This window comes from Castanea sativa, chromosome 11 (assembly GCF_040712315.1).
Source record: "Castanea sativa cultivar Marrone di Chiusa Pesio chromosome 11, ASM4071231v1".
NCBI classification, from domain to species: Eukaryota; Viridiplantae; Streptophyta; class Magnoliopsida; order Fagales; family Fagaceae; genus Castanea; species Castanea sativa.
The window spans coordinates 3,622,260-3,632,937 of NC_134023.1; the positions used below are offsets into that span (position 1 = coordinate 3,622,260).

At 32.3% G+C, this 10,678-nt stretch overlaps 1 protein-coding gene across 1 annotated transcript; it reads left to right on the forward strand.

The window, feature by feature from the left end:
* The first annotated feature begins 2,950 nt into the window (after window positions 1–2,950).
* LOC142614815 (metal tolerance protein 4-like) lies at window positions 2,951–9,514 on the forward strand. The gene is made up of 7 exons (XM_075787450.1): window positions 2,951–3,243; window positions 4,463–4,635; window positions 5,160–5,358; window positions 7,449–7,627; window positions 7,726–7,876; window positions 8,621–8,751; window positions 9,054–9,514. Exons 1-7 carry the CDS (start codon window positions 3,042–3,044, stop codon window positions 9,225–9,227), a joined length of 1,209 nt encoding a protein of 402 aa, XP_075643565.1. The 5' UTR covers window positions 2,951–3,041; the 3' UTR covers window positions 9,228–9,514.
* The last annotated feature ends 1,164 nt before the right edge of the window (window positions 9,515–10,678 follow it).

Here is a 10,678-nt window from a genome sequence, read left to right on the forward strand (position 1 = left end):
GCAAACAATTATTGTATGGAAGGAGTTTGAATTAGATACTTGTTTTATTTTTTACTTGTGGAATGTATGAATCTTTTTTTATAAATGTGTTGTTGAATAAATGTATTATTCAAATGTGAGGTTTTAGTAATGTAGTAACAGGTTAATATCAAAGCCATGAAAAAAATAAAAATAGAAAATAAGTTTTAATGACGAAATATTTCGTCACTAAATGTAGCAAAATTTTGTAAGAAATGGTTTTAGTGACGAAAATTTTCGTCATTATATGTGCATGGATTTTCTTAAAAATAGTTTTAGTGACGAAAGTTTTCGTCACTATATGTACCCGAAAATAGTTTTAGTGACGAAATTATTTGTCACTAAATATGATTTAATAAACTAAAGTGTTTTTAGTGACGAAATATTTTCGTCATTGAATAGTGTTTTTAGCGAGGAAAACATTTAGTGACGAAACGTTTTCGTCTCTAAAAGTTTTTTTTTTTTAAATCAAATCGGACTTTTAGTGATGAAATTTTTCGTCACCAGGACTTTTAGTGACGGGGTTTCAGCGATGAAATGAATTTCGTCACTAAAAGTCCGATTTCGTCACTAAAAGTTCTTAGTGATGAAAAACTGGACTTTTAGTGACGAATTTTTTCGTCACTAAAAATACATTTTGTTGTAGTGACATTTGCAAAATTTGTATAATATTTACCTTTCTTTTTTTGCAAATGTGTATAATATTTGCCACTTTTTGTATGTCTACAACATCAATTTACAAAGGAAACATATAAAGATACTATCCAAACTAAACTGGGGTACTTGAAGGAAAAAAAAGAAAAAAGAAAAAAGAAAAAAGAAGAAGAAGAAGAAAAATGACCACTTACCAATTGAATAAACCAAAGACACTGTTTATTGCCCATTGATGCTTTTTATATATAGACAAAAAGTATGTGTGGACCTCTCTTTGAACTTTGTTGGATTGCATGGAAGTGGGATATATACTTTTTTTTTTTTTTTTTTAACGTAATGTTTCTGGGTCTATGTTGAGTCTACGGTTTATCATTAAAAATGACAACTTTATCACAATTGTCAGTTTGCGTGAGGTTTTTTTCCCTCCAGTTTTCCTTAACTTATTGATAATTTTTAAAAAAAAACTTTGCTGTTCATTGGTATTGTTGTACTTTATGTTTGATTTTTCTAAAAAAAAAAATTAAAGTAAAATAGGCCTATAAAAATAAATACATATTAATTAATAAGGTGTACATGCTCATAAAGTTCATGGAGTTAGGAAAATCAAGTTCCTCTCAATCTTCAAATTATTAAAAAAAAAAGAAGAAGAAGAGTTATCCAAGTGTTGAGTGGCCCCATTTTCAAAATGCTAACATAGAAAATTAACCCTCTTTTTTCCCAAAAAATGAACTCTATTATGGAAAGTGGGAAATGTTTGATAGATACTTCATTATTTCTATCCCACTTTCCAATACGAAATTACTCTTCCGCTTGACCACAATTACCGGTGTAGTGCTTAGAATGTTCAAAGATTTATTTTAGGTTTCACATGGAAACTTGCATGATATTGCAATGAAAAAAGCATAGTATGGTTATTGGAAAGTTCAAAGAGTTACTAGTCACACCCAAAGCAAGCTACCTATAAATTAAAGGCTCCTTTAGCTTTTATTCATTCTCTTCCTACTTTGTCATTCACTTAATTTCGTGCCTTATATTGATAACCCTTTCATAGTTTTCTTTCCCCTCCTTTTAGATCTTTACAACAATCTGCTCAAAAATTCCCCCAATGACTCTTGTTACAAGCAAAGGAGGCTCATCTTATTCTTCATCTCCCTATTTCACCCATCAAATCAAGAACTTTGATGTCTTCTTGAATTTCCGAGGTGAAGATACCCGTCTTGGTTTTATAGGTCATTTGTATAATGTTTTGGGTCCGTTTGGATAGAATTTATTGCTGAAAACTGAAAATTGAAAACTGAAAATACTGTAGCAAAATAATTTTTAAATGTGTGAATAGTATTACGGGACCCATTTTTAATAAAAAATTGCTAAAAAAGTATATAAACAGTGCATGCACAGTGTGCGCACAGTACATGCACAGTGCACACATAGTGCATTTGTCCCCACCGCAGCAGCAAACGAAGAAAAAAAAAAAGCAAAACGCAAAAAAGTAAACGCAGAAAAAATAATCTCTATCCAAACCATCTCTAAATGGCTAGACTTGGCTTGTAGCAGTTGACTGGTTGTAGTCCGAAGGCACAAACGTGACAAACCACAAAGCTTCATCTACTCTTGCTCCTCTACCCTTCTTTTTACACTTTCACACAAAGCTTGAAGTGTTTCAGTAATCAGTTGCACACTTTATTGACTTTTGCATCATTAATAAAGCTGATTAAAATGGTTTGTTGACTTACTTATTTTACTTATTTTGTTTGTTTTAGAAAGATCTCACAAAACACTGTTCCGTACATAGATCTTGACGGCGGTACCAAGTTTTCTAAAACGTCAATAAATCCCAACATAATTTTATAATAATCAGGTACACCCTCGCAGTAGAAGTACTTGCCATCATTCAAGTAAAAAAAAAAACAAAAAAAAAAAGTACCTGCCATCAATACCTACTTCCCTACTTCCTAATTTAAAAGGAAAATCAAAACAAATTAGTATTATTTTTTATCTTTCCTCTCCAACGAATTAACTTATGGTGTCCGCTTTTAATGATACTTTTTATTATCAAATCAAAATATTAATCAGTTTTTGATATAAACAGAAATTAAACTTTAAATTTCTTATTTAATCATAAAAAACTTTATCAATTAAATTAATGGAAACCCATTCATTTCAAGTCTAGGCCTTTTTTTAACTTTATAAAAGTGTTCTACAACTGGTTTCTAAAAAAAAAAATAGTAGTGTCGTACTACTTAGATATTATATATGGCAAGATACGTGAGTGGAGTGAGGACACATGAACACAGAGAAAGACAAAGCAAAAATAAGAACACAGAGAGTCAGAGACACAGAGAGAGAGAGAGAGAGAGAGAGAGAGAGATATGGAGGATAAGGATCTGAAAACGCCGATTCTGGGGGCGAGTAGAAGCGGTGGAAAAGGGGGGAGACTGAGTCGGAGGTACTCGGTGAACTCGCTGAGGAGCGAGTTCGTGTCAAGGTTGCCTGATAAGCTTCGCTCTGTTATTGACCATGAGTCTGATCCATTCGACCTTGACCTTTCCAAAGCCTCCGGCTTATCCAAAGGTCTCTGTCTCTGTCTCTGTGTTTGGTTTATCAGATAAAATACAGGAAAATAAACGGGCTCATATAATATATACAGACAAGTACATAGGATAGAACAAACTTAACTCATTGCTTTTAACTTGAAAACGTGAGAATATGTCTTGTTTTGTTTGTCTTTTAAACTTTTACACAACATTTCACATTTTTTTTCTCTCTCAGCTTGCTGAGGTGTATGCTGTGATTGGTGTCAATGTTAGGCCTATTTGAATGTGAAAAAAAGGTGATGTTTTGGATCAATCAATTGTGTATATATAAGGATCAAGTTACCCAACTCAATAACTTTTCATTTTAGTAACATTTAAAAAAATTCATCCTTTAGATTATCTGTTTTCATTCATGCTCAACAAATTTTGTGGTAATAAGGGTGTTTACAAAGCAAGTTTAAACACATTTTTACCCATTTTAAATAACATTAAATATTTTTACCTATTTTTTTATCTATACGTATATCAAAAACATTCAAACAATGTAACTTAAACTACTTTCTTAAACACATGTTATTTGCTATTTCTTTATAAACTCATCCATAATTTTAAAATACAAAAATTTAGAAATTTAAACCATGTTATAAATGAGATATATTAATATACGATCATTGGGAGATTTTGCAGAGATGAATAAAAAATTATTCAAAAATAAACATCGAATAAAAAATTATTCAGTTTCTACCTCAAAAAGAACAACATAAAACTAATTAAATGCAAAACCCATTACACATAGAAGGGATTATGCAGAACAGCAGAAGAATAATAATTAAAAAAAAAAAAAAAAACTCTTTTTCCTTAAACTGCCTGCACATCTGTTTTATACAATTAAGGTCCTACTGTCGCGACTTGTAAGTTGCGTTTTGATGCTATACGAATACTGTAAATGTATGCCGTTATGGGACCATGGTTTTGTGTAATAGCATGAGCTACTAAATATAACTGAATATTGGACTTGGGTTTTCTTCTTTCCTTAGTGCTAGATGTACATATATGCGTACATATGTTTTTAAATTCGCAGACATACACATATATATGTATTGTACTGTAGGCCTAGGAAGTAGCTAGGAGAAGAATTTAAAGTTTCATTTAAATTGGGGAATAAGAAGAAATGAGATTATGAATATAAAGTCATGAGTGAAGTTAAAAATTTCTTCCTTTTCTTACAATGAATGAATGCATTGTCTTCATTATAGGAGAAAGGGAGTACTATGAAAGACAAATCAATACCATGAATTCCTTTGAAGAAGTCGATTCTTTGGTGACATCTAACGGTATTAATGGGGATGGACAGGCTAAAGAAGATGCTCGACATGAAAGAGCAATGATGATATCTAATTATGCAAATTTAATACTTCTGGCATTTAAGGTGATGTAGATATATAACTTTTTTATTTTCATGGTCTACCAGACTCCAAGGTGTCTCTGACCTGGATGGTGTGTTTTAAAACTTTATGAGGCATATATAAAGAAGACGGGCTTTCATTTTAGTTCATGTTTTATAGGATATATGTTTTCAGTTGAGTTTGATGAAGAAAAAACCCCTATTTTTTTAAAAACTGTTAAAAGCTCTGGGAAATCCAAGTTTTATTTCTGCTAAAGCTCAAAGGTGGAACTTGTAAAATAATGTAATCTAACCAAACAATATTCTGGAAGAATATATATACTTCGAGTTAGAAAGCACTTAAAATAATTCATTTTATATGACAAAAGTATTAAATTGATTAACACGTATCCAGGCACCCCTAAATCACCATTTTATATGATATGTTACTGGCTAGAGGCAAGTCCAAAGGGATCTTCTTTACTAAGGTTCCCTATGTTATCAATATATATATAACCCATTGCTCATATACAAACTCCCAGAATAACAATATGCATTACAATGTGCAGGTCTATGCCACAATAAAGAGTGGATCTTTGGCCATTGCTGCATCAACACTAGATTCTTTACTTGATCTCATGGCCGGTGGCATTCTTTGGTTCACTCACCTGGCAATGAAGAACATAAATATCTACAAATATCCTATTGGAAAGTTGAGGGTGCAGCCAGTAGGCATAATTATCTTTGCTGCTGTCATGGCTACACTTGGTATGTTGCAATACCTTCACCTGCCTTAGGTTTCCATTGGTTTTCTGTCATGTCATTGTTGACTACCTTTTTTTATGGTGAACTTGTTTGTTAATTGAACCTATCCAATTATCAAATTACATTTCATTGAAGACATATAAAGTGAAGTAAATGCAATGTAATTGATTTTTAACAATTGGCTTTTCTTGTTAATAGTTTAAAAATATAGGAACTTGATCGTGTGTTATATAAATGATCAAAAATGTTTACGAATACTCCTAATTTAGTGAAATATTGTATACAAAGTAAAAGAAAAAACAGGGAACTAGTTTTCATATTCTTTTAATGAATGGTTTCTGGATAGTTGGACCAGATCACATCAGCTTTCTAGCATAGGCAACATAATCGATGTTTAATAATTGGCTTTTCTTGTTAAGAATAAAGAAATACAAACTTGAAATATTGTACTCCTAATTGGTAAAATATAAAAAATGTTTACGAATACTTCTAATTGGTGAAATATTGTACACAAAAGTAAAAGAAGATACCGGGATTTGTTTTTGGTATTCTTCTAATGAATGGTTTCTGGATAGTTAGTTAGAATACATAAAGCTTTCTAAAGCAACCCGTATCAGTTATTACTGCTGTGGTTGATATAACAAACTGTCTTCTTTCTTGTCACAACAATATTGAAATGCCAAAACAGTTAGAAACCAAATACATTATTTAATACTAGCAAGTTTGTTGATACATTTTTGAATACATGTGAAGCATGATTTAGATAAGGACTTATGAAAGACACATTAGGAACTTATTCCTGAAAAGTGTGGCTTACTCATACTTCCTTAATGATTGATTAAGAATAAGAGCTTCCTCCTGCAGTTTAAACATGCATAAAACATACAATGTTCACTTGAAGTTTGAGGTAGGCAGAGAGCTTTTAAAATGTTCTGATATTTGTTCTTGTTTGGACACATGATCTGACATGATGTTGTAATTTACATCTAAGTGCCTGGGGATATAATGGCTGAGCAATTAGGTATCCAGAAAAGTTTATATTGGTCATTCTTGTCATTTTTCTGGAGACTGCTTGAGGCTTGAGCTTAATATAATTCCAGATGGGTTTAACCAGAACTTTCATATACTTAGTGGATGTACCTGTCACATTTCCCTGCTGCTTATGAAGAAGCTCTGTGAATTGCTATGCTTAAGGACAGCACCCGCTTCAAGTTTCAGTGGGTAACTGCTCTTAAGCAAAAGATAATTTAGAAGTTCCCTTCTCATAATAAAGGAAGGAGAGACCATTGCTTTATGACCAATACATTATATCGTGTTGGTAAAAGCGCCAAGTGCACAGGCCTCTCCAAAACTAAGGGTAAAGCGCAAAGCTCAGGCGCAGGCTAGATTGAAGTAAAGCGCTCATCTATCATATGCAATACATAATAATCTCTAATAACAAGATTTATAACATATAGATTTTTTATTGGCTTTCCACTTCATTAATAAATCTGTGCGCGGTGCGCCTTTTTACTGTTTTTTATTATTACTGTCTTTAGATTTGGTGATTGATTATTGTGGCTGAATTGCATGTTGGATTATCTGTTGGGAATACACTTAACTTGTTGAACTAATCAGATTAATACATTGTATAAGTGTTTGGGGTTGAAATCAGATTTTTATTTTTTTCTTTCTTTCTTTCTATTGGTATCAGACCTTTTAGAACACATAAGGGTCTAAATCAGATTTTTCAAAGAATAATTAATTGCAACTACTACGCTCTATTGATTAATTACTTGCTAGACTACGTAGTATCAAGAAGAATTATGTATTCAGTTGTGTTCATAACCTCAGAATATTGCTTAATTTCTTTGCAGAAGATAATCTGACCTTTGGGTTTCTCACAGGCTTCTTCTTACATTCAACAATTGTAACTTGCAAAAGATTTGCATCTAATGTCATAATATTCTGTTTCAACTTATTCAAAAATTTTGATGCTTTTCAAAAAAAAACAAAACACCCTTATGAAACTATTAGGGGTGTTCTTCTCTGAATATGGAATAGATTCCTTTTGATAAGGTTGGGATTGTTACACCCTTCCATTTTTCTCACAGGCTTTCAGGTGTTGCTTCTGGCTATAGAAGAACTAATTGAAGATGAACCTTCTGAAAAACTGTCCAAAAGTGAATTGATATGGACGTGCACAATCATGATATCTGCTACTGTAGTAAAACTTGCCCTCTGGATATACTGTAAAAGCTCAGAAAATGATATCGTCCGTGCATATGCAAAGGTTTCCTATCTCTACTTTTATATTCTCAAGCTTCTGTCATATGTATTATCCTTCTAGCTATGAGCTGCATAACTTCTTGAAATGATGCCAATGTGCAGGATCACTTTTTCGATGTGGTAACTAATGTGGTTGGATTAGCTGCAGCTCTTCTTGCCGATAAATTTTTCTGGTGGATTGACCCCACTGGTGCCATCATCCTTGCATTGTACACAATTATAAATTGGTCTCAAACTGTATATGAAAATGCAGGTACTCCTTCAACCTCATTTTCATTCTGTTTGATCTCACAATCTTTTGCATGATTCTGACAAACAAACAAAAAGAATAAAAAGGAAGTTCATCTCTAAAATCTTATTAGTTTTCTGTCAAAGTTTTACTTCTGCGTCCACTACTATCTACCCATCACTTCCTTTAATATTATCCCTACAAGATTAAAGGTTATGCTTCCTTTGGATGTTTGTTCTTTTAAAAAATTTCACACTATTCATCACAATAGTTGATGAAGTTGGAGGCTTTTTAAATTCCAGTGCTTTCAGAGATTGCTATTTGGGCTCTTTATGTTGATTGATTTCTGTTAATTTTATTTTTATCTGTGCTTTCTTTATATATTAGTTTGGTTGAAGAAGGATATTCTTTTATCTGAATCATTTATGCTTCTAAAGGTTTTAGTTTTACCTCCCATAAAAATGAAGAAACGAAGAGAAGAATATCAAAATAAATTCTGGTTTCATATTTAATTTATTAAGGACGTAGCATTCAGGATACTGGTTGGTACCAGAACTAAACAATAAATGTTTGGAAAAGAAGGAAAAATATCTATATTCTGCAGAAATTGAAGTTATAAATACAGTACCTACTTCCTTATCCCAATGCATGTGTCCTACAAAATTTACTATTGATAAATTCTAATTTGTGCTTGGCTACACTATATGTACTTTACATGGCTGTAATATTCATATTTAGAACTATTTTAAGCTGCATATCTTGATGCAGTTTCTCTCGTGGGACAGTCTGCATCTCCTGAAGTCTTGCAGAAACTAACATATCTTGTCATGAGGCACCCTCAAGTCAAGCGTATTGACACTGTCCGTGCCTACACCTTTGGTGTTCTCTATTTTGTAGAGGTGAGTCATGTAAATTTCCGAGTAAAAATAAATATCGGCGAGCTTTTGATCACAACTTCAATCTTTTATGTCATTTTAAAAAGAAGTTTCTGAGTCTACAATAAGACATCAAAACTGTGATCCTCCCTTCTCTTGGAGATGCCATTGAAGAAATTGCATATTAAATATTTTGTGTGAGATTTTCTTTTAAATTTTATTATGCTAGGCAGATGAAATTTTTGCAAAGTTGCATTAGAATGTTCTAAGCATCCTAGTTTTTAATATCTAGCAAAGTAATGATCTTTATTCTATTGTTGAAACAGGTTGACATTGAACTCCCAGAAGAGCTACGCCTAAAAGAAGCACATACCATCGGAGAGACCTTGCAGGAGAAGCTAGAGAAACTTCAGGAAGTTGAGCGGGCATTTGTTCACCTTGATTATGAATGTGATCACAAGCCAGAGCACTCTGTACTCAGCAGACTACCCAACAATTAGACTTGAATTTTGAATAGCTCAGACAAGTTTGACATGGAAGATGTGTTATAATCTTTTGACATTGTGGAGTTACATCGTTCACCTTGATTATTTTTAGTTTATTTTATTTTATGAGTGAGATTGGCCCCTAAGGTAAGGGAGGGTCATGATTCATGAGATGTGGTCCAGCTGAATTGTGTTAGCCCTTGTCTCTTCACCTAAGCCGCTCACTTTTCTTGCTCATTCCCTATCAATACTGCGTTAATAGTTCCCCTTGTGACATGCTAGTGCAATTATGATTTATGGTCTCCATTGGGTTTCAAATGCTTTTTCTTTATGTTGAAGCACAGAGGCAATTATTATGTAAGAAGCTCTTTTTGTCGTTCACCATTAAAATGTGAAAAAACTTAATTTAGACTCTAATAACTAAGCTACTGATAAATTAATTAACTGTTACTAAATTTTTTATATATTAATTTTAGTGTTAACAAATTGGTAGATTGCATAATCACAGTTAATATCACCAAAATCTAAAAGCAATGAAAAACACAATCTAATTTGATGATGAAGTGGAAAATCTTTGTTGAACTCCTTGGAGGAAAAATTACTCCAGGTATCCAACCCTGAACCCTATAGGAAATTCATTATAGAAGTAAAAGTTACAACATTCAAAACATATCAAACTTTTATAACCTAGACTCTCTATGCAATCTCAACAAACGATGTGTTTGCTTCCCATTGTAGTGACTACTAAAACTTTGGAATCCTTCTATAGAACACCATTCACAAATAAACTTGTCCACAACCACTGAAACTCTAGTACTCCAAAGAACTTTCTGGAGAGATTCACTAGTGTTCTCACTTATAACAGTTAACAATTTTTGTGGTTTGAATGAGAAGTTTTGGAAAGAACTCAGAAGTCCATATAACATGCTAGATAACTAAATAAGTTTGACCTGATGTTTTTTACTTAAATATTTCCAAAATTCATGCTATTTGGCAAAAAAGGCCATATATATATATGGGAAATGTTAACAAGCACTGTCTGGTGCTTGTTAACATTTCCCTTTTTGGGTTTCACTAAAAAAAAGGAAAAAAGTTGTAAAAAAAATTGCCAAAAGCTACCTAAAAATCTGAAAAGCTGTCAAAAATTTTGTTAACAGGCACCTACATATATATTGTCATATGAAATCTGTTTACAGTTAGGCCTCTTTACTTTCTAGAACTGTTGTCCAACTTAGGAGAAATTATAAGATCCTCATGGTGGACAGATAACGTGCTCCACCATTTCATTAAAAAACTTTTACCTATTTAAAATTGTTAAGATTGAAAATTTTTATAAACAGAAACTAATTATTGACTCAGCAATTTTAAACAAGTAAGAGTTTTTTAGTAGAATGATGGACAAATGACATGATGCACTAGAGGACTGTATAATTTCTCCCAACTTAGAAACTTGTTTTGTGCATATA

Coding starts and splice junctions, on each gene's coding strand:
- LOC142614815 (XM_075787450.1), top strand. CDS start 3,042: ATGGAGGATAAGGATCTGAAAACGCCGATTCTGGGGGCGAGTAGAAGC. Junction 7,877..8,620: donor AACTGTATATGAAAATGCAG/GTACTCCTTCAA, acceptor ATCTTGATGCAG/TTTCTCTCGTGGGACAGTCT. Junction 8,752..9,053: donor GTGTTCTCTATTTTGTAGAG/GTGAGTCATGTA, acceptor TTGTTGAAACAG/GTTGACATTGAACTCCCAGA.